The 24,414-nt window shown below is 42.1% G+C and overlaps 1 protein-coding gene across 2 annotated transcripts in view; it reads left to right on the forward strand.

The window, feature by feature from the left end:
- The first annotated feature begins 1,110 nt into the window (after positions 1 to 1,110).
- Positions 1,111 to 24,414, forward strand: part of plod1a (procollagen-lysine, 2-oxoglutarate 5-dioxygenase 1a) — a 32,028-nt gene continuing 8,724 nt past the window's right edge. Inside the window, exons 1-15 of one of the 2 annotated variants that reach the window (XM_060852430.1) lie at positions 1,111 to 1,339; positions 7,652 to 7,743; positions 8,729 to 8,865; positions 9,219 to 9,382; positions 9,980 to 10,092; positions 12,362 to 12,425; positions 13,701 to 13,798; positions 17,413 to 17,514; positions 17,819 to 17,950; positions 18,194 to 18,315; positions 19,992 to 20,096; positions 21,810 to 21,935; positions 23,286 to 23,427; positions 23,575 to 23,688; positions 24,178 to 24,243. In XM_060852430.1, coding sequence (XP_060708413.1) covers positions 1,216 to 1,339; positions 7,652 to 7,743; positions 8,729 to 8,865; positions 9,219 to 9,382; positions 9,980 to 10,092; positions 12,362 to 12,425; positions 13,701 to 13,798; positions 17,413 to 17,514; positions 17,819 to 17,950; positions 18,194 to 18,315; positions 19,992 to 20,096; positions 21,810 to 21,935; positions 23,286 to 23,427; positions 23,575 to 23,688; positions 24,178 to 24,243 — 1,701 coding nt within the window. In that variant the 5' untranslated portion in view covers positions 1,111 to 1,215. The remainder of the gene's footprint in view (positions 1,340 to 7,651; positions 7,744 to 8,728; positions 8,866 to 9,218; positions 9,383 to 9,979; positions 10,093 to 12,361; positions 12,426 to 13,700; positions 13,799 to 17,412; positions 17,515 to 17,818; positions 17,951 to 18,193; positions 18,316 to 19,991; positions 20,097 to 21,809; positions 21,936 to 23,285; positions 23,428 to 23,574; positions 23,689 to 24,177; positions 24,244 to 24,414) is intronic. The other variant, XM_060852431.1, reaches the window with a different exon arrangement.

A 24,414-nucleotide genomic window follows, 5' to 3' on the forward strand; every position in this document is an offset into this window, starting at 1 on the left:
CTCGCGACCTCGCCCTCAATGCAGATCACGTCCCTCACGACTCCGCGCTCTGATCCCGCCCACATTTCAGACCACGCCCTCTCAGGACTCCGTCCCAGCGAATCCACCTTCTGTGAGCCGTGCGGATTTGGACGCGCACCTTAGCAATCCGGAACAAGGACTGCTCAGGTCTGAAAGGAGTGGATGATGTCGGACACAGCTGAAAATCACAAGAGCCACATTGACACTGCTACTTTCGCCAGTGTTCTCCCTGAATTTTGCTGACTCTTGTGTATATTCCTATACATTCCTTCTACCTACTCACTGGTCATGATCAGGAACACGAACCTAGGTTGATTTCCTACAACAATGTCTTGGTCCGAGAGAGTCAATGCTCGGGGCAGAATTCGTAGATGACTTTTAGTTAGAGTCTCATTTTGATTAAAGAGGGCCGTATTTTGCAAATGAGGGGACGCAGTGATAAGGGGAAGGAACCTCGTTCGATTTTCCCTCCCTCTGATCAAAGCGATCAAAGGCAGTGATCTCGACCAGGTACCTCGGTTGATATTCTTTCGTTTTCAAACCCACGTATCTGGTGCAGTAGCCCTCAGGTTATGTACTGTTGCCCTAACCTAAGAATTACTATGATGTGGAGGTGCCGGTGTTGGACTGGGGTGGACAAAGTTAAAAATCGCCAGGTTATAGTCCAACAAGTTTATTTGGAAGTACTAGCTTTCAGAGCGCTGCTCTCTCATCAGGTGGCTGTGGAATTTCTGACAAGTGTTGAGAGTTGGGAAGCCAGGCATCATTGGATGGTCAGAAGCAGGAATGATTTCCCCTCTCTAACCTATGTATCACTGCAGAGCAATGAGAAGCTAGCTGACATCCTCTCTACACCAGGAATCACTGATCAGTGATCGGGAAAAGTTGATTTAAAGATTCTTGGATAGTGATGGAGAACAGCAACAGTGATTGAGCAGAAAATTCGACCTAATAAATGGCTTCATTTATTGTGTGCGTTTCGAGTATATTAAGCCTGTGCACGGTCTGTGTGTAGAGTCAGGGGCAGTAGCGAAACAGCCTAGGAAGAGGGGCTGGCAGCATGGGAAGAGGGGCTGTCCTGTTTAAAGTGACGCGCTGTTCTATAGAAGGCGATGTTGTAGCCCTGGGCCCCGTTTAAGCTCTGAGAAGGAAAGTCGAGAGGAAAGGATTGAAGGACAGAATACAAAAACAAGCATGGAGGCTGCAATGAATCGTATTCGAAGAGTTTGCTTAGTGTTTCTGATCCTACCGGTCCTGATTTTAATCTCCCAATTTCTCGTTTGTAAAAGCGAAACTCAGGAAAATCCGGTTCCGAAAGGTATCTCCAAGATTGCGGGAAGAGTGGGAGAGGGAATTCTCTGAGGAGAAATAAGAGGTTCTGGAGATTGAGGTACAGGGACAGAGGAGAGAGAGGTCGGATGTAACAAAGAGCAGATGACGGAGACAAAGATGAGTGGGAGGGGTGGGAATAGAGAGAGGTGGGGGTGGGAATGGAGAGAGGTGGGGTTGGAGAGAGGTGGGGTGTTGGGATGGGGAGGGGGAGGTGGGGGAGGGGGAGGTGAGGTGGGGATGGCGGGAGGAGATGGAGTTGGGTTTGGGGAGATGGGGTGGGACGGGGGTAGGGATTGGGGAGGTGGTGGGGATGGGGGAGGTTGGCGAGTTGGGAGTGTTGGGTTGGGGAGGTGGGGCATGTTGGGATGGGGGAGGTGGAGGCGAGGGGGTGGGGTGGGAATGGAGAGGGTGGGATGGAAGAGATGGTGGTGGGGTATGTGGGAATTGGGGTTAGGGTGTGAATGGGGTCAGTGGGTGGGGATGGGGTGGGAATGGGGTGAGGTGGGGATTGGGGAGGTGGGAATTGTGATGGGGATGTGGGTTTGGGGAGGTGGGAATGGGGGTGCTGGGGTTAGGACGGGGTAGGGATGGGGTGGTCAGGTGGGAATGAGGGTCGTGAGGCTTAGGGGAGATGGGGGGATTGGGAGCGGTGGGGTTTGGGGAAGATGGAGGTGGGGTGAGAGGTTTGGGAGTGGTGGTGGAGGGGGTGGGGAGATGGGGAGCGAGGTGTGGAATGCAGGAAGGGGGAATGGGAGATGGGGAGTGGGAATTGGGGGGGGGAGATGGAATGGGGAGGGGCAGTGGAATGAAGTGGGACAAGTGGAGTAGGGGAGGATATGGAAAGAGGAATGGGGAGAAAAAATATGGGCCGAAGTGTTATGAGGGAGGAGGGTGAGATGGGACAGGGAACAGAGCAGATGAGGGCTAATGAAAGATTGGGGAAATAAAGAGAGGGGTTTTGAAGGGGGAATAGGAGAAATGGAATGGAGAGAGATAGGGAGGGAAGGGTGCTGTGGAAGGCCAATGCAAGGAAGGGAGACACGTCGCTTTTTGGGATACAGTGAAGCCACTTGGTTGGGTGTGGGGGAATGGGGTCAGTGGGAGAATTGGGGGGGGGGGGCAGGGTGATTATGAAATCGAGTTTGAAGGAGAGAAGGATGCGGTTACTAAAAGCTAAATGATTGGGAGAATCCTATGAGTTGGAATTGGGGAGCGTCTTAGCGGCCCGCATGGATTAAATGTCAGAGGAGTGGGTGCATAAAGAGACAGGGTGTTCAAACAAAAGTGATCCGGTTCTTCAGAAAACAATGTGGAGTTTGTAGCGTCCGAGCGACATTCTGTGGGGTGGGGGGAATCAGGGCTGAAATCTGTGTCTACCCTCTCCTGAATCTTTATTATATTTGCTGTTTGGGGTCATTTATTTTCGGGGATGGGTGGAGGTGCTGACGTGGAAAAAGATGGGGGAGGGGAGAGCGGTTCGGGAGGGACTGAGTTGTAGAGTCAGCGGCTCACTGTCTGTGTTGACTCTGCGCCCAGGCTCTGGAATATACTCCGCCTGCCTTCCACCCATTTCCAATGCACTTGCCAAGATCTTAAACCCCCGATATCCCTGCAGCCGCTGGATATTTCTGGAATATTCCTCTCGCTCCTAGTCCAATTTTTACTCCAGTCTCATAGATTGAGTTTTCGATTTGATATTGCACGGTTTGGTGAGCTCTGCACTTAGTAAAATAATTGGCATGTTTTCCCCAACAGTTGATTAATCTGAGACTTGAAGGTCGCTTGCTACCCCCTACCCCACACATCATCTTAGTTTAGACTACATTTTTAGAATATTTCTTTGCAATAGAGAGAAACGACCCTGCACCGATCCAGAAAGATCTGCTTGCTGGGGAAAAAAAACGCTGCTAGGATCCCAGCTTGTGGCTCATAGCCTTAGGTGATGGCAACCCTAATGAATGTTTAAAGCAAAACAGAAAGTGCTGGAGAAGCTCGGCAGGTCTGGGAGGAACTGTGGAGAGAAAGCAGAGGTAACGTTTCCAGTCCTGTGACTCTTCTTCAGAACCGCCAGGGTCACTCAGTTCTGAGGAAGAGTAACTGGACTCGAAAAGTTAACCCTGCTTTCTCTCCATATACATTGGCAGACCTGCTGAGCTTCTCCAGCAATTTGTTTTTCAGTTATAGAGAAGTACAGCACGGAAACAGACCCTTTAGTCCAACTCGACCATGCTGACCAGATATCCCAACCCAATCTAGTTCCACCTGCCAGCGCCCAGCCCATATCCCTCCAAACTCTACCTATTCATATATCCATCCAAATACCTTTTAAATGTTGCAATTGTACCAGCCTCCACCACTTCCTCTGGCAGCCCATTCTACACTCGCACCACCCTCTGCGTGAAAACATTGCCTCTTAGGCCTCTTTTATTATCTTTCCCCTCTCACCCTAAACCACTGCCCTCTAGTTCTGAATTCCCCCACTCCAGGGAAAACACCTTGTCTATTTATCCTATCTATGCCCCTCATGATTTTATAAACCTCTGTAATGTCACCCCTCAGCCTCCCACGCTTCAGGGAAAACAGCTCTAGCCTATTCAACCTCTTCCTATAGCTCAAACGGACCAACCCTGACAACATCTTTGTAAATCTTTTCTCAACCTTTTCAAGTTTCACAACATCTTTCCGATAGGAGGGAGACCAGGTCTGCGTGCAATATTCCAAAAGTGGCCTAACCGATGTCCTGTACAGCCACCTCTGTATCCAACTGGTTAGTTCTCCTTGTATTCCATGTGATCTAACCTTGCTAACCAATCTCCCATGGGAAATCTTGTCAAATGCCTTACTGAAGTCCATATAGATCACATCTACCACTCTGCCATCATCAATCCTCGTTGTTCTTTTACTTGTTTTTGTGAATATCTAACTCAACCACTCTTTCAAGTAGTTCTAGACTCTCATCACCCTCCCAGTGAATAAAAACCATCTCGATTCTCCCTTTGACCTTCTACCTCTGAAATCTACACCCTTGAGTTATTGATCCCTTAGTAGAAAATGTGCCGTCCTATCCTTTTTCTGCCCCTCATCATTTTATACACCTCTATCAGGTCCCCTCTAAACCTTTGCTGCTCCTTGGAAATCAACTTCAGACTATCTTCCTCACAGCTCAGGAAGCTTCATGGTGAATCTCCTATGCACCCTCAATTATATCCATCCTATAACGTGTTGACCTGAAATACTCCATGCAATACTCTAGTTGTCGCCAAACCAGCATTTTATACATTCTTGTGTAACTCCTTGCTCTTGTATTTCTGTGCCTTGAGAACAAAAATTGACAGATGGGGGTCAATATTTTAATAGGCTGTTGAGGGTGGGGTGGAATGGCTTCTGATTAATAAGTGACTGTTAATTATTACATAATTTATTTTCTTTTAATTTGATGAAAGATTGGGATCACAATCAATGAGTCATAGATATGTACAGCACAGAAACAGAACATTTGGTCCAACTTGTCCGTGCCTACCAGATATCCCAACTCAATCTAGTCCTATTTGCCAGCACGTGGCCCATTTCTCTCTAAAGCCATGTACCCATGTACCCATCCAGATGCCTTTTAAATGTTGCAGTTTTACCAGCCTCCACCACTTCCTCTAGCAGCTCATTCCAAACATGTATGAACCTCTGCATGAAAAAGTTGACGCTTAGGTCTCTTTATATCTTTGCCCTCTAGTCTGGACTCCCCCACCCCAGGGAAAAGACTTTGTCTATTTATCCTATCCATGCCCCTCATGATTTTATAAACCTCTATAAGATCACTCCTCAGCCTCCAACACTCCAGTGAAACCGGAACCAGCCTATACAACTTCTCCCTATAGCTCTAATCCTCTAACCCTAGCAACATCCTTGAAAATCTTTTCTGAACCCTTTCAAGTTTCACAACATCCTTCTGATAGTAGGGAAACCTGAATTGAATGCAGTATTCCAAAAGTGACCTAACCAATGTCCTGTACAGCTGCAACATGACCTCCCAACTCCTATACTGAATTCTCTGACCAATAACGGAAAGTGTACCAAACACCTTCTTCACTATTCTATCTACATGCAATTCTACTTTCAAGGCCTCTTTGTTCAGCAACACTCTCTAGGATCTTACCATTAAGTGTGTAAGTCCTGCTAAGATTTGCTTTCCCAAAATGCTGCACCTCACATTTATCTAAATTAATTTCCATCTGCCACTCCTCAGCCCATTGCCCCATCTGATCAAGATCCTGTTGTAATTTGAGGTAACCTCCTTCACTGTTCACTACACCTCCAATTTATGGTGTCATTGCAAACTTACTAATTATATCTCGTATGTTCATATATATATATATGAACATACATATTTATATAAATGACAAAAAGTAGTGGGCCCAGCACTGATCCTTGTGGCACCCCACTGGTCACAGGCCTCCATTCTGAAAAACAACCCTCCACCACCACTCTTTGTCTTCTTGAGGCAGTTCTGTGTCCAAATGGCTAAGTTCTCCCTCTATTCTATGATATATAACCTTGCTAACAAGTCTCCCACGAGGAACATTGCCGAACACCTTACTGAAGTTCATATAGATCACATCCACCACTCTGCCCTCATCTATCCTCTTTGTTACTTTTTCAAGTTTGTGAGACATGATTTGCCACACACAAAGCCATGTTGACTATCCCTAATCAGTCCTTGCCTTTCCAAATACGTGTAAATCCTGTCCCTCAGGATTCCCTCCAATAACTTGTTCACCACCGTCAGGCTCACCGGTCTATATTCCTTGGCTTGTCCTTACCACCTTTCTTAAATAATGGTACCACATAAGCCAACCTCCAGAATTCTGGCACCTCACCTGTGACTATCAATGATACAAATATCTCAGTAAGAGACCCAACAGTCACTTCTCTAGCTTCCCACAGAGTTCTAGGCTACACCTGATCAGGTCCTGGGGATTTATCCACTTTTATGCATTTTAAGACATCCAGCACTTCCTCCTCTGTAATATGGACATTTTTCAAGATGTCACTATCTATTTCCCCACATTCTATATCTCAGAGATTTCCATGCTTGTTGCCAAGTCCATTTCTGTAGCATGAATGGCAAGTCAATCTTGCTCAGAGTGGTGTAAAGTGTTTTTCATCTCTTGAAAGAATTATTCAGTAATGCTGTTGACACGTGTCTCAGAGTGACTGTAGGAGAGTTTGCATGATCATTGCAGGATGATGGACCTAGTGAGTCTGTCTTGTTCAGATCATTTCAGAAACAATTGCATTTAATTAAAAATCATTAAACACCAGGTTATATTTGGAAGCACTAGCTTTCGGAGCGCTGCTCCTTCATAAGGTGATTGTGGAAATTGCATTTAACAAAATAATAATTTTAAGAGAGTTGCTGTAGGATATTAATTATGTAGCATGCTGGAAATCAAGCCTTCCTATTCTCAGAGGTGTCCTCAAAGTTAAAGATTTTCAAAAGTATACAGAATTCCTCAATTTATCTTCTTTCGGGCCCAGGTTGATAGAAAACATAGACTATGTTTCTGTACTTAACAAGAATGACTATTTCAAATAAATAAATTCTAATGACAAACAAACAATTATGAACCATCAATTGATAACTCTGCTAGAGTTAAAACTGTAACTCCCCTTATAAATGCCCTGTCTCTAAACACACTTGAATAACATGTGGAAAACAAAATATAGGTGGAATTAAAGAGTGGAGTAGCAGTTCAGTGGCCCCTGTCCACAGGGTTTGCTGGGATGATTCTTGGCCTGATCAGAGGACTGCTTCTTTATCATCCTTCTCCAGATACTCCCACCTGTTTGCAGGAGGCACAGAGTGGCCGGTTCCCTTTTAGACAGGTCTTTAATTTATCAGTTAAATCACAGGTTAGATATCTGGGAGTAGATCACATAGTTGTTGGCAAGCAGAAAACCTTCATCATTGATAATTGGCTACTAGTCCACAGACCAATCAGGTACTTGTTGCCAGGCAAAGCTACTTTCATGCGCACCCCATTGACTCCAAGCAGCTGTGCAAACAGTACTTACAATAAGTGACAGGTACATTTTTTTAAAAAATGCAGCAATCCTTCAATAATCCATGACTTTTAAAACAATTGTTTTCTCACAACCAAAAATACAAAAAAAACTCTTCCCCATTGTATTGAGCTGGTGCCTGAGAGTTACAGGAGGGTATGTATATTCTGTGAGTCTGTGACTGTAAATTGTAAATTGATGTGCTTCAGCCACAAACTCTGCTTTTTGTTGTTTCTTGCAGAAAATCTCTTGGTATTCACTGTCGCCACAAAAGAAACAGATGGCTTCAAGCGATTCATGAGATCTGCAAATTTCTTCAATTACACGGTTAAGGTGATAGAAGTTGGAGAAAATTATACATAAACTAACACAATATCAATGAGAACAGATCAGCAACTGATATCAGAGACTAATGAAGTTGCTCTCTAATGCAAAATGCTTCTGTCAAATTAACTCCTGATTGACTGGACTAAAACAATAAGGTTTTTATAAAGTTTCCAATTGCAGTTAACATTCTCACAACCAAATGATGCTGTCAACCCAGCTAATTACTCAGTTTTTAAGTTTTCGATTAGTTGGTTCAGTCCGTTGGATCATTCTGAGATTTGAGGGTGGGAAAAGGATGTGTATGGGATGGTCCACATCATTGTAGATTCAGCAAGTTTGAGGGCAGTGCAAACTGCTGGGTGCAATGTTTAATTATCAGGAAACTTGTTGAACATATTTTACCTAATAACTAAATCAGTCAGGTGACTGAAAATATACAGGCACCCTAAGAGGAATAGTTGGCTGATTTGTCATCTTGTGTGTTGGTTATGGGTAATGTCAATGTATGATATTACAAAAATCAATCATTGGATCCTCTTTCTTTAACTGAGGTTATGAATATAAATTAAAATCTCAGACATCCCACCTCCTTGACTAATGATTTGTAACAAATCCAACGCAGAGGGTGGTACGTGTATGGAACGAGCTGCCAGAGGAAGTGGTGGAGGCTGGTACAATTGCAACATTTAAAAGGCATTTGGATGGGTATATGAATAGGAAGGGCTTGGAGGGATATGGGCTAGGTGCCGGCAGGTGGGACTAGATTAAGTTGGGATAGTTGGCCAGCATGGACAGGTTGGACCGAAGGGTCTGTTTCCATGCTGTACATCTCTATAACTCTATAACACAATGTCAGAACACTTTAACTGATGTTTGCTTGCTCCTAATAAGTAGAATAGATCATTCCCAATTGAGTATTCAAGGGCAGTTTAGCATTGCTCGATCTCAAGGGTGTTTAATAGTGAAAACTGTCCCTTTTTGTATTTTGTAGGTGTTGGGTCTGGGTGAGGAGTGGACAGGTGGAGATGTGACAAAATCCTCAGGAGGCGGGCAGAAAGTACGGATTCTGAAGCAAGCCTTGAAATCATATGCCACAGAGAAAGAACTGATCATTCTGTTTGTGGACAGGTACACCCCAGCTGTATGAGACCTCCCTGCATGGGGTGGGGTTGTGAGTTTCTCCTAGATTTGACCTATCTGATTTCTCAGCTGAGTGCAGGAGATCACAGAGTACTATTCTGAAGAAGAATGGAAGAATTTCTCACAATGACTTAAACAATATTTATCCCTCAACAACATTAACTCTTCTATATCACTTTGCTGTTAGAAGGAGCTTGTTGCATGCAACTTGGCTGCCAGCATTCTTAAATTACAACAGTGCATGTGCTTCAAAACCTATTGGAAACATCCTGAGATAGTGAGGTGCTATTTAAATTCAATTCCTCCTTTCTGTCACCACCTAATCTTGTAATGTTTTGCAGCTATGATGTAATATTTGCTTCAGGGCCTGACGAATTACTGAAGAAGTTTCATCAGGCAAAGCATAATGTGGTCTTTGCTGCTGAGGGCTTTATTTGGCCCAATCACCATCTTGAAGTCCAGTACCCTCATGTAAGGGAAGGCAAGCGATTCCTCAATTCCGGAGGTGAGTTTCCACATTTGCGTTGCCCAAAGTTCACCTTTTTGAGTATTACAGGCACAGTGAATGCTTGGATTTATATCTGTGTGTAAAACAGAAAGTATTAGAGAAACTCAGTAACATTTAAAGAGACAGAAATAGAGTTAACATTAAGTCACACGTGACTGTTCTTACAAATAAAAGTCAAATTGGACTTAAAACATTAACCCACTTTTTCTCTCCACAGATGCTGGCAGATCTGCTGAGTTCCTCCAGCAATTTCTGTTTTTATTTCAAATCTGCAGCTTTCATAGTGCTTTGCTTTTATTTCTATGTAAAGCAGCTTGTGTATAATACTATGTTTCCAGTAAATAACTTGTGGTTGTATGGAAGCGTGCACATGAACATGTCTATGTGTGAATAAATTTGTGTTTATATTTGTACGGGTGCCTCCATGCATATATATCTGTCTTCAAGTAGGTGTTCATGTGGTTGTTTATGTACATCTTTAATTTAGTTCTGTGCTAGTAAACTCCAATACCTTGTAATATTTGCTAAAAAAAAGGATCAGGATTACAGTGCCTGGATATGATACAAATTCATAATCCTTTTGGGAAATTTCAGGATTTATTGGCTTTGCTCCAAATATTTATGAACTTGTGGAACCCTGGGATCTGCAGGACAAACATGATGATCAACTCTTTTACACAAAAACATACCTGGATCCAAAGAAGAGGGTAAGGAACTGGAGAGAGCATTGAAGAGTATAGACTTTGGTGGACAATAGTGGAACACTATGGTAAGGTATTATTCAGCAACATAGGATGTTATGTTGTCTAAGCTTGGTGTCAGGTGAGAAGTGAACATCATTTCCAGTTAGCATTTCAGCACCTCTCAGGTGATTACACCAATCTCAGTTTATTACAGATGAATGTATAAGTAGCTTGGTGAATCTTGTGATAAAGCACAGTGGCTCAGTGTTTGGTGGCACGGTAGCTCAGTGGTTAGTACTACTGTCTTACAGCGCCAGGGATCTGGGTTCAATTCCAGCCTGGGGACTGTCTGTGGGGAGTTTGCACATTCTCTCCTTATTTGTGTGAGTTTCCTCCAGGTGCTCTGGTTTCCTCCCACATATGAAAGATGTGTAGGTTGGGTGAATTGGCCATGCTGAATTGCCCATAGTGTTCATGGATGTGTAGGTTAGGTGCATTGGTCAAGGGAAATGTAGAGTAATAGGGAGGGGAATGGGATACTCTTTGGAGAGTCGGTGTGGGCTTGTTGAGCCAAATGACCCTTTTTCACACTGTAGGGAATTTATGATTTCAAAGCAGAAAGGAATCTTTGATGCTGAGTTACCCCTCAGAGTTGAAGGATCTACTGCCTTGTTTAAAGAGCACCTGGACAGCTATCCACCAGGAACATCAGTTCTGCCTTTGTAGCACCCCATCATCCAAAACTGTTACCCAGCAATATCACAGGCACAACAGAACATGATCCCATGTTCAGGGATGCCTCACTGCACCATAGCTAGTAGAAGTGCAGGATTCACATGTCCCATCCTCATTTATGCATGAAGTGATAGAATAAATGGCAGGGATCAATCTGTTCACTATTTCCTTTGCTGTTCTCATTTTTTTCCTGCTTTTGACCATACAAAATGCCTTTCATCTCAAATTTTATTGTAGTTCCTGACCTTGCTGACATTTCAATGTCATGAGGCTCCTGAGTCATGGAGTGAACGTGTTGCCCTATGGGCACTTCACATAGAGAGGAGAGTACACTTGAGCCTGGTTCTCATGCTGTTGGCTCATTGCTACAAGAATTTGCCTTTAGTTAACCCCAGGAACTCTACAGTAACTCCTCCCATCTGCAAATCCCTGCTTTCTATTTGACTATGCATTATTGATGAGAAACTCTGCCCTGATCTAGAGAAAAGCAAAATGGTCTGCATCACTTTCATTTCCAAAGTTCCACTACACTTTCCTTCATTTCATCTTCCCTCCTTCCCTCCTTCCTCTTCCTCCTTCCTCTCCCTCCCAACCTCTCCCTGAGAGCATAGCCATCATCTTCACCATGCCCATCCATGGAACTACCTACTGCTTTACCTTTAAAGACCTCCCTCATGTGACCATCTGCCTCTTTTCTATGAACTGGGAACTCTCAAAGCCCCACTTCGCCCTATCTCTGACACTGTCCCAGCCACTTCCCAATATCTTCAACTTAATCACCATGACCCCAACATTGACACAACTGATAGTAGCCTGTAGACACAGTACCTTCAGTCAACCACCAGCCCTGCCTAAGAAACCACTCCAAACTGTAGCTGCACCATTCACATTCACTATAACCCTTCCCTGGTGGTGAATACCCTACTACATTGCAACAGACATAATTCCTCAATTTGGCCAGGCTCCTTACCCCTTGTCTGTTACACTCCATGGTCATCTTCCACGGCCTGTACAAACTGGGGTACCATCACCCAATCTCAGTCAAGACACGGAGTAGACAAACACTCCCCAAAAAGGACAAAACCATGGCTAGTTACTCCAATATCCTTGAGATGATGCATTTGACTAGTGCACACCTGTTATACAATAGAAATCTGGAAGTCAAATATTGCTTGCTGATAGAGAAATTAATTGGCAGAGGTAGCCTCTGGCAAGCTAGTATTTTAGTAGGCGTACATGAGATGCAAATACATGCAAAAAGGCTTCCAGACCTTTGCTGTTGTGAAGCTCAACCCACCTCTAAAATTCTGCAAACTTAATTGCAAAAGATACCCCGTCCATTGAAATTCTGAATTTTGGCATCCTGCAGAATTAAGATTTCGCACCCCCCCCCCCCCCCTCCACCCCACCCCCCCCCACCTCCCACCTCCCACCATGGTCCACACTCCCCACTTCTCGGAGCAGCACAAGCTTCTGTTCATTGTGACCAACAAAGTTCTATTTATTCTGTTTATTATCTTCCTGTTCACATTTGCCTTCTTTCCATTTTTTTTTCCAGGCAAGTTTGAACATTACTTTGGACCACAAATGTCGGATATTCCAGAATTTGAACGGAGCACTTGGTATGTTCGGGTTGGGATCCTGTATAGGTCTCTGTGTTTCCCACTTTTCTGAATCACAGTCAGGAGTCATGTCACAAAGCATTCAATCAAGAATTCAAGCATAAAGCAGATATGAAAATAGAAGCCAATCGTGGAATAGTGGTAATGTCAGCTGATGAGTAATCCAGAAGCCCAGGCAAATGCTTTGGGAACATGATTTAAAATCTCCCCTCTGTCAGCTGGTACAATTTAAATTAAATTAGTTCACAGAAGCACTTCACAGGAGGCTCCCAAGCACTGAAGATGTCACCTAGAAAGGGGACGAAACGTTTGCAACAAAAACTCCCAGCTCGGCGAACAGAACCATAACAATGAGCACCCAAGCTACAAATCTTCTCACAAGCTTTGATCAATTAGTTCAATTAAATTCTATTACAGTGGAAATTGGAAGTTAATGCTAATCTTAGTGATGTTGATGATGACTGTCAACATTAATTGTTGTAAAAATCCACCAGGTTCACTAGTGTCTTTAGAAAAGGGAATGTGCCATCCTTACCTGGTCTGGCCAATGTGTGACTGCAGAGCAATGTGGTTGACTCTCTGAAACCACCTAGCAAGTCACTCCATTAAAGTTCAAACAGCCCATTTAAAGATGGGTAACAAATACTGTCTTGCCAGACATGTCCACATCCTAGGAAAGAATAAAGAAGAAAATAACATAATTATACAATTGTCAATTCACCTAAAATTCAAAACCAGTTTCATAGCAGTGACCTTTGGTTCATAAAGATCATCAGGAGTGTGTACTTGGGGCATAACCTCCCACCAGTTGTAGTTGTTCAAGATGCTAGAGTAAAGGCAAATGTTGTCAGTGAAGTTATGAACCTAGGCAGAGCTGTCCTGGTGCTGGCTACCAACTGAATTCTAGCTGAAGCAGACAATGGAAATTGGAAACTGAATGCTGAATGCTGAGATCGCAACCATCACTGAACAATGAATATTCCATGTTCTTTCCTGACAGTGTACAGAGAGCTAAAAGCAGAAAACATTGGAAATGTATAGTGGGAAATCTCTCTCCACAGACACAAATTTCTGAATGTTTCCAGAACTTTGTTTTATGTTAGATATGTTGCATGTACAATCTAGTATTTTTGTCTTAAACTTACATTGATAAACTAACTTCAAGGGAATATAGAATTAATAGTGAAAGTTCCTTTTATAATAACTGTCAGTATTGAGATTTAATAGTGCTAACACAATCTGTCATTCGCTGGTCTCTCTCTCTCTGATTGCCAGATGAAGTGGTTCTGAAGTTTGAAGATAAACGAGTAAGAGCACGAAACATGGAGTATAATTCATTGCCTGTCATCATCCATGGAAATGGTCCCACAAAGGTAGGTGTGTCTCTATAGTCATGATCCCAAGTTTATTACAGGGCAGGAATCTCATTCAGATCATCTAGTGAGATTCTAACATCCTACATTGTGATATGCGATTGTTTCTTACATCTAATATCTCATGCCATTTAAGATGGGGATAAAGTTAACATTTTGGCTCAATGAAAGGTATTTGATGTGAAATATTAATTTTACTTCTCTCTCTACATATGTTTCAGAGCATTTTCAGCATTTTCTGTTTTAGTTAGACATCTTATAAAGATGTTAAGCAGGGATGTGGCAGTAAATTGATTCATTTTTCAAAAACCCAGTAGAAGCACGAATGGCCTCCTGCATGCATGTATATATAATTCTGTATGTGATATTACCTTTAATTTGCCTGTTTATCATTGCTGTCATATTCATTCAAAATGTCCCTTTCCTGCTGTGGCAATTTCTCTCTAACTCTTAGTTACTTATCTGTCATTATTTCTGTCATTTCCTCTGCCAGTCATTCACTCTTTCATTAATTTTCTGTCATGCCAGTTCTCCACACTCTTTCTTGGTCACTGCCTCAATTTACCTTCAGTGCTTTGGTAATCAAGCCGAGTGATACTATGACTAGATTAATAATCCAGTGACCCAGGTAATGTTCTGGGGACCAGAGTTTAAATCCAGCATTGGCAGATGATGGATTTGGAATTCAATAGAAATCTGGAATTAAGAGTCTGATGATGACCATGAAACCATTGTCGATTGTCAGGAAAATCCATCTGGTTCACTGATGTCCTTGAGGGAAGGAAACTGCTGTCCTTCCTTGGTCTTGCCTGTATAGAATCATTAGCATAGGAGCAGGCTCTTTCGTCCAACCAGTCCACGCTGCCCATTATCCCAAACTAAATTAGTCCTATCTGCCATGTGACTCCAGACCCACAGCAATATGGTTAGCTGCCCTCTGGATAATAGGGGTGGGCAATAAAGCTGGCCTACACAGAGTCACCCATATCCTATGAATGAATGAAAGAAAAACATCTCCACTAGAAATAATAGAAGTGTTAATGTTTCACTCGGTCACCAAAATGATGAATGTTTTTCTCTTCCTTACTGTTATCCAGCATAAAAAAAAGACTGTCAACAGGTTTCTTCAATAAACTGAAAAATAACTGTTTATTATAAACAAATTTCAACTTCACTTTGATGAGAATAGTCTTAGACTTAGGACTTTTAAGGGAAATGACAATTCAGTTTCAGAGTTTAAGAGGAGGTTAAGCATATTTGTTTCTGGAAATTTATCAGGTTCCTATAAGATATTTCACTGAGAGAGGTTTACGCAGTTATCCTGCTGTAAGGTTTCTCCCTTTTTCAGGTGAAGGAGAGTTTTTTTTGCTGCCAACCTTTTGGAGGTTTGTCATTTCAACTGTCGCTCCAACCTCTGCACTAAAGCAGTAACTTTAGTTCAAATGATGAACTAGGCAGCCTTCAGCACTTTGCCCCTATCCCTTCCAAACCAAGATTGTCCAGAAATTAAACTGATCCCTTAACTCTCTTCAAAGCTTTGCTTGTCTTCTTTCCCGACACTTGACTTCCAATAAAACAGCAGGTGGCTAATAGCAAACACTAAAATTTGACTCAGTAATTACTGCTGAACACAACACTCAGAAATTACATGTTTCTTCAAAATCTTTTCAAACCAGAGTCCAACAGTTTCATATTCCAGTTCCACATAATCCTTAAATATAATTATGTATTCCCTGTCCTTGTTTTCTTGCTCACGTGCTCTATGTCACATTTTCATTCTCTTGTTCATTCACAAAATCTGTCTCTACTTGTCTCACTTTCATTGATTCTGATTCTAGTCCCTCTCTCTTAAACATGCTTCCTCTACTTCTTCCTCCCGCTCACTGGCACATGTAGGAAAAAGAATATGCCATTCAGCTTATCAAGCCTGCCCCACCATCCAAAACAATCACAGCTGAACACTCCAATGCCTTTTACTTATCCTATTTCCACAAATAAAGACAAACCAGGGAACTATAGACCAGTGAGCCTGACCTCGGTGGTGGGCAAGTTGTTGGAGGGAATCCTGAGGGACAGGATGTACACTTGGAAAGGCAAGGACTGATTCGGGATAGTCAACGTGGCTTTGTGAGTGGGAAATCATGTCCCACAAACTTGATTGAGTTTTTTGAAGAAGTAACAAAGAAGATTGATGAGGACAGAGCAGTAGATGTGATCTATATGGACTTTAGTAAGGCATTTGACAAGGTTCCCCATCGGACCCTGATTGACAAGGTTAGATCTCATGGAATACAGGGAGAACTAGCCATTTGGATACAGGACTGGCTCAAAGGTAGAAGACAGAGGGTGGTGGTGGAGGGTTGTTTTTCAGACTGGAGGCCTGTGACCAGTGGAGTGCCACAAGGATTGATGTTGGGCCCTCTACTTCTTGTCTCTTACATAAATGATTTGGATGTGAGGTACAGTCAGTAAGTTTGCAGATGACACCAAAATTGGAGGTGTAGTGGACAGCAAAGAGGGTTACCTCAGATTACAATAGGATCTGAACCAGATGGGCCAATGGGCTGAGAAGTTTAATTCAGATAAATGCGAGGTGCTGCATTTTGGGAAAGAAAATCCTAGCAGGACTTATACACTTAATGGTAAGGTCATAGGGAGTGTTGCTGAAGGTTCATAGCTCCTTGAAAGTGAAATCGCAGGTAGATAGGATAGTGAAGAAGGTGTTTGGTATATTTTCCTTTATTGGTCAGAGTATTAAGTACAGGAGTTGGGAGAGCATGTTGTGACTGTACAGGACGTTTGTTAGGTCACTGTTGGAGTATTGCGTGCAATTCTGGTCTCCTTCATATCGGAAGGATGTTGTGAAACTTGAAAGGGTTCAGAGAAGATTTACAAGGATGTTGCCAGGGTTGGAGGATCTGAGCTACAGGGAGAGGCTGAACAGGCTGGGGCTGTTTTCCCTGGAGCGTCGGAGGCTGAGGGGTGACCTTATAGAGGTTTACAAAATTATGAGGGGCATGGATAGGATAAATAGACAAAGTCTTTTCCCTGGGGTCGGGGAGTCCAGAACTAGAGGGCATAGGTTTAGGGTGATAGGGGAAAGATATAAAAGAGACCAAAGGGCAATGTTTTCACACAGAGGGTGGTACATGTATGGAATGAGCTGGCAGAGGATGTGGTGGATGCTGGTACAATTGCAACATTTAAGAGGCATTTGGATGGGTATATTAATAGGAAGAGTTTGGAGGGATTAGGGCCGGGTGCTGGGAGGTGGGACTGGATTGGGTTGGGATATCTGGTCGGGATGGACAGGTTGGACCAAAGGGTCTGTTTCCATGCTGTACATCTCTATGACTCTATGACTCTTAACTCCTTGTGCCACTTGTAATCACGAACCTTAAAATTACAACTTTAACATACACAAAGACTGAACCTCCACAGCCCTCTAGGATAGAGAATTCCAAAGGTTCACAATAAAGAAAAACTTCATCTTGTGCCTCAGTGTCATATCCCTTATTTTTAAATTGTGCCACCTGTTTCTAGACTCTCAACCAGAGGATACATTTCCTGTTTCTATCAAATTATTCTAACTATTTGACTTCTTCACTTTAAAGTTGCAGCTTAATTATATGGGGAACTACATTCCAAAGGTCTGGACCTTTGAAACTGGCTGCACAGAATGTGATAAAGACACAATAAGTTTGGCAGAAAAGACGGTGAGTGACTCTGGTCCCTTTTTCTTTGTTTGATACCAGTTTAAAAAGCTGGGACAGGCAGTGTGTCCTTCTTCCCATATGTTATACTTGAGCCTGAGCCTTATAGTACTGATGTTTACAGGTGCAATATGACTTGTAGTATCAATGTTCCTAGACCTGGTGACTTGAGCTGATAAACTTGAGATCTCCCCACATACCCCAGCTATGAGATATATCCGAGAATGAATTGCATTCTTAAATCTGAAGTTGTGATTCATTGATCACTTTGCAAACTAGGGAGTGATTTTGTTTCTCTCATATTTAGGACAGTGAATTACCTACAGTGTTCATTGGAATCTTCATTGAGCAGCCAACACCATTTGTCGAGAACTTCTTTGAGCGTTTCATGAATTTGAATTATCCAAAGAAGCAACTCCGAATATTCATCCACAACACAGTGAGTATCAATTCTGCTATCTATTATTTACTTTGCTGTTAGAACCATTGCCTTGCTGAACAGTTGGGAAAATTCTAAATTATTCCTTTGTTTAGTCAATGGTTCCTAAAAAGAACTCTTGATATATTGATTGATATGTTATCAGATTAGTGCCAGTGCTAAAGGAAGTTCAGTACAGAGGATGAAATGGAAGTGATTTGGTAAAGTTATACTTAGAGATTCCTTCTTTCTCTATGTTAACAGCAAACCCATCATGAGCAGCATGTGTGGCAGTTTGTAGAGCAACATGGGGACACGTACCAGACTGTGAAAGTAGTTGGACCTGATGAGGAGATTGCCAATGCAGATGCTCGCAACATGGGGATGTGAGTAACAAAGGGCATTAATTAGAAATGAAATCTCATGTTGTCCACTGATATTGCATCATGACTGCTGTAGATTGCACTTTTCCTTTGTTTGGGATTCAAACTACATTTCTGAGACTTCACCACATAATCCATTTTGACACTCCCAAGTGCACTCCGGGAATGCTGTGAAGACACAATGAGTTCCTATCAACCCTCGCAAGGAAACATAAAAGATCCTACAATGCTGCTTTGAAGATCAAAGAACTTCTCCAGTAGACTGTGCCAATATTTATCCCTTACCTAGTTGGCAGAATTTTCCCATATTGGGACTGGTGTGTTGAGTAGCAACTAACATACCATCATCAAGATTGCGATAACTCAACCCATTCAGCTCATGGCAACCTGGGTCACGAGAGCTGTCAGACCTTGCCAGTCGAGACCTTAGGAGATTCAAAGGTGAGGAAGTTGTCACTTTTAATTCCTGGTCATGTGGTGGGGTTCACAGGGTCAGGTGGGTTCAGAGAGGTTAGAGGCAAGGGCATGGGTATGGCTTTCAAAGGCTACTTCTTGTCCTCACCATTCATGCCTCTGATCGCCTTCAGATTGAAGCATTTAGAGGCCCCCACAGCAATCTGTTGGATGGGTCACGATAGCGTCTCTGTCAGGAAATTAAGCCTTTCTTTTGCCTGTCAGGGAGGCAGGCAATCAGGGACATGACAGGTCAAGGCTATTAATCAATGACCTTAGGATTGTAATTGCTGTCCTCATTTGACCGTCTTACCCAACACTTAATTGCTGAGTGGTATTGAGTTTCTATCTAGGTCAAGTTGCCCCATTATTTCCTTTTCACATAATCTCTTTTACCATCTTCAGAACAGGGAAAATTATGCTCAAGGTCACTTAAACACATAAGTTGACCGTTATTACATTGCTGTTTCTGAGACCATGCCATGTACAAATTGGCTGCTGTTTCCTACATTAGAAAAATGATTACGTATCTAAAAGCACTTAATTGATTGAAAAGTGTTTTGTACTATCTTGAAATAATGAAAAGTGCTGAGATGTGCAAGTCTTTGTGAAAAAGATTTTGCTCAACTCTGTATAGGGAAGTGAGAATGTGAACCTTTAATTGAAGTTTTAATTGTCTCTATTACCAATCTCCTTGCATTATATGTTAATGGTTTGTGCACATGCAAGTAAATGTATTACTCTTTCATGTTGTATGTGTGTGCCCTTGCAGATATACGTTAATGTGTCTGTACATTTTTATACCTATGTGCTCAACTGTGATATCTCATGCATTCTTCACACCCTTTTCTCCACAATTTGAGTCCATCCTTTCAGGTATTTAAGTTCTAAACCATGGAATTATCTCCAGAAATCTTTCTACCTCTCCTTTTTAAAATGCTCCTTAAAACTCTTCATTTTATAAGCCTTTTGTCACCTGTCCTAATATCTCCTCGTTTGGCGCAATGCCAGATTTAATCTGATTATGCTCCTGTGAATTATCATGGAATTTTTTATACATTAAAGGTGGTGTATAAATATAAATTGTTTTTATTGATAGGATCATAAGACATAGGATTTAGGAGCAGGAGTATGTTCTGGTGTATCTATATGTTGTTCTGACTGTATGAATGAGATTGCTGTTTCCAAAGTTTGCAGTTTAATTCAGTGTGATCTTCTGACCACAGTGACCTGTGCCGACAAGATGTGACATGTGACTATTACTTCAGTGTTGACATTGAAGTTGTGCTGCAGAATCGTGACATCCTGAAACTCCTCATTGAACAGAACAGGTCAGAAAAAATACCTGACACACCCACCTCTTTATCTGTTGCTTTTCTGTTGATGTCTGGTTGGGCAGGAAAGACGAGAGAGGAGATTTGAGGCTATGTTTACTGTCAACACCCCATAAGGTGAGGCAGCAATGGTGCATGCACAGAAACACATCTTTGCAATGTTATGTCACTGCAAAGGAAGGGAAAAGCAGCTGCCAGGAACAAAGATAATGTTGGCTACTTAAATGCACTGTAGAATGTCGCTAAACTCCTAAATGTCAGCTTTCTGACATTAGCATATCAACTAGGTGGAATCATTTCAGTATGGCAGGATGGAAAATCCCCAGAGTTCTATTGTAAGTAGAGGATTATAGTAGGAAGAAGTGTAATCAAATGAAATCAGACAAAGCAGAATGAGGTTAGGAATTCTCCAGTAAGGACGAAATGGGAGGAGAGTGTTCATATTTCTTCAAAAAATGCGTTCAGAACCACACACTAGTGAACCTTAGGCTGTTGTTCATCCACAGTTTTCATGACACATTCGCAAATCAGCAACAGAGTTTTATTTATCTGCATGTGCACAGATGACATCATTATTTGCAAATGCATCCTCGCAGAGAAAGCATTGTCATTACAGTATGACGTCATCAGTGCAGGTAATGCCAGCTATCTTTGCCAGCAATTTCAGAGCTTGGCAGCACACACACAATGTGTTAAATTACATAAAACAAGAACATTAGGTGGGCAGATTGAACAGCCTGGTTCATGCTCCACCATTTAATGGAACTAAGAAAGGCCTGTGGCAAATCACCAAAACTCCAATTTATCATACTCAAAACAGGAAATATAAAGCAAAATAAACCCTCAGCTCATGATATCTTTGGTCCCTTGTACATGATCATATCAACACCAAATTTATCAACTAGACCAACCATAATTGAATGAAGAAGAGTTTGCCTTATTGCAATATTTAAATGTTCTTCCCCATTTATCTGGCATAAGTTTGGGTCAGAGAGGCTAGTGAGGCTGCAGCCTCTGAACTAAGTGAAAGGGGAAAAGAGGCTGGTGAGAGTGAAGGTCTTGAGGCAGGGGAGTGGTGAGTGAAGCTATAAATGGGGACAGGGGCTACAAAGGGCAGCCAAGGACTAAAAGTGGAAAGGAGCTGCACTGGGGAAAGAGCAGTTTTAAAATCTTTCAGCAAAGGAATACTCAGTGAATTGAGAGTCAGGAAACTTGAGGTAATTAATTCTTTAGAAATGAATGTGAAGTCACTTGAGCTTGCAGACATTCAGGAGTTAGCTACTCTATTAGACAAAAATGTGATGGGCGCTCTATCTGTTAATTGGATTAATTAATACTGAACAGTTGTTATTTCATAAAGATTTTCATTTGAGTATTATCAAATCCCAAACTCTTGTGAACAACCTTGTTGATTAATTTTAATTATTCCAGAGAAAGGGCACTGATGAGAAACCTTTAAAAATAATATTAATGGTAAGTGTTCTATTGTGTCACATTGCATCAGGGGTTGACGTTAATTGCTAAAACCTAGGCTATGATAAACCAGATAAAAAAGGTAAGAATTTGATTTAACTGTAGAATTGGAACTCAGAGCCACATTCCTTTGGACATGGAAGCTTACTTATAAGAGCATTGAAGATTGTAATTCCTTGACTTTAGAAATGGCTCTAGTCTTATAATAAATGTCATCAATTACCTTGATCTTTGTAGACCAATACTGGCACCACTGGTCAGTCGCCACAAGAAGCTGTGGTCTAACTTCTGGGGGGCACTTGATGTTGATGGATATTACGCCCGATCAGAGGATTATGTGGATATTGTTCAGCAACGCAGAGTGTGAGTATCAACTTTAAAAATCTCTTGAACTTTCATTTTCGTGTTATGATATTGTCAATTAACTCCCAAATAGGCAAAAATACCTAAATGTATTGAGAAGCTCTGTATCAAATCTCTAAATGAGTCATTGTCCATCCAACTGAGGGTGGCACGGTGGCTCACTGCTGCCTCACAGTGCCAGGGACCGGGTTCGATTCTCACCTCAGGTGACTGTCTGTTTGCACATTCTCCCCATGTCTGCATGGGTTTCCTCCCACAATCCAAAGATGTGCAGGTCAGGTGAATTGGCCATGCTAAATTGTCCATTGTGTTTAGGGTAAATGTAGGGGGAAGGTCAGTGTGGACGTGTTGGATCGAAGGGCCTGTTTCCCTACTGTAGTTAATCTAATCATTGCAACAGTGACTAGATGCTTAGAGTAATTATATTTTTGAGTAGCATTTTACTCTCACTGAGTTGAAAAACGGCAAGGGCTATGATCAATTGCACATGTTGCCACACAAACTCTGACACGACAAGCTGAACAAATGCGTTTTGCAAACTCGCTGCAAGTGTAGAAGAATTCCAGCATGAGTTTTCTTTGGAGCTTGTTGTGAACAAAATTGTTGGTGTGTTGCTGATTACTTCTAGATCAGTGGGCAACTTGCTTGTGGAACCATTACAAACTCCCTTTCCTTTGGACCACTATGGATAGGTTGGTTCTGCTCAGGATTCACTCCACATTGGATCACGCTAGCTGAATTTAGATGAAATCCAAATTCACTCCCATTTAGATCTTCATAACAGGATTGGATCCACTGGCTCATTCTCACTGGATTATACCAGCTGGATTTAGATTCATTTTAAATTTGCTTCTCATTGAGTCATTAGGCTGATGGTGAAAGATTCTCTTTCTGTGATTCTGGACTGGATTTAAATCCATGTTTCAGATAATCATTGGATTTCATCACCAAGATAAAACCTTGAAACTCCTTCCCTCACAATACTATGGGTATACTAACAGCACATGAGTGCAGCAGTTTAAGAACGTGGTTCGCCATTGCTTTCTCTTAATAAATATTGGCCTTGTGAGTGTAAGCCACAGATCATGAATTATAAAATGGACTGACCTGCAGATGATGGTTTCTCTGATACTTGGCAGTGAGGAAATGGAAATGTTTCCCAGTGGGACAATGTGGATACAATTTGCAGCACAATTATCTGTGAAAGAGGCTCCAAGTAGGCTGAAGGGCAGCCAATAGCTGCTGTCATTGGAAATTGACATTCATAGTTCCCAGAAAGGACAGTGATCTGAATAATTTGCCAAATATTTAAATTGTTTACTGATACTAATGTGCTCTATTTCTGTGCAGTGGTCTCTGGAATGTTCCATACATCTCCAGTGTATACCTGATCCACGGCACTTTGCTTCAATCAGTCCTGACTGAGAAAGATCTCTACCATGCTGGCAGCCTGGATACAGACATGGCTTTCTGTCATAATATCAGGGAACAGGTGAGTGTATTGTTTCCCAGGAAGTGAGCAGCTTGCCAGAATATCTTCTTCCAAGATTATGCATTGGAAGTGGAGCTTCTTGGCAGAAATTAGAAGCTTTGATCCCCCCCGAATATCAAGATTAATCTGTGCTTTTTTTTGCTGTAGGGAATTTTCATGTACATCACCAACAGGCATGAATTTGGACGCATTCTCTCCGTGGCAAATTATCATACTGATCACCTACATAATGACCTTTGGCAGATCTCTGAAAACCCACAGGTACATCAACAAGGCAAATAGTGGAGGAGGTGGGAATCAGGCCTTTAAACCTGAGATAGAGTAATGGGACAGAACTAATTTGTTTTGTGTGGTGCACCGTGTAGTGTGGGACTGAACCAAAAGTTTTAGGATCCCAGAGTTCCAGTCTGATTCAATGTTGAGTGTGGAACCAGGAATGGTGTGACTCAAGGCACCTGGAAGAGAAGGAGCAAAAGAAAGAAGCAATATTCCAATTTGTTATTCAAATATTTGTGTCTACAATTACTGAAATGCTTGTGTACTTTCCTTTTAAAATAACAATAAGTCTAATCAAAAAGTAATATTCCCTCCATTTATTTGATTGATCCCTGACTCATTACTGAGAATAGCTGTATTGAGAGTCCAAGTTACTCACTGTGACATATTGACTAAAGAGAGTGAAAGTCTGAGGAGAATAGCACCAAAGGTACGAATGGCATTTCATCCATTTTCCATTATGTTCCATTACAGGATTGGGAAGACAAGTACATTCATGAAAACTATAGCTCAATAATCGAAAACAAGATCCTTCTACAGGTAAGGATCTGCTATATGAATGAGTGCATGGGTACTGCAGGATATCTGACAACTTACGTATTCATCCTGATCCTGTCCATGCTAGAAGCTGACAATTGACATTGCCACAATGCAATGTGTCTTTGGGAAAAATGTGTGCATTGAGGTCCATTTTCATTCCCAGCTTTCTTC

Source organism: Hemiscyllium ocellatum, chromosome 37 (assembly GCF_020745735.1).
Source record: "Hemiscyllium ocellatum isolate sHemOce1 chromosome 37, sHemOce1.pat.X.cur, whole genome shotgun sequence".
Lineage (NCBI taxonomy): Eukaryota > Metazoa > Chordata > Chondrichthyes > Orectolobiformes > Hemiscylliidae > Hemiscyllium > Hemiscyllium ocellatum.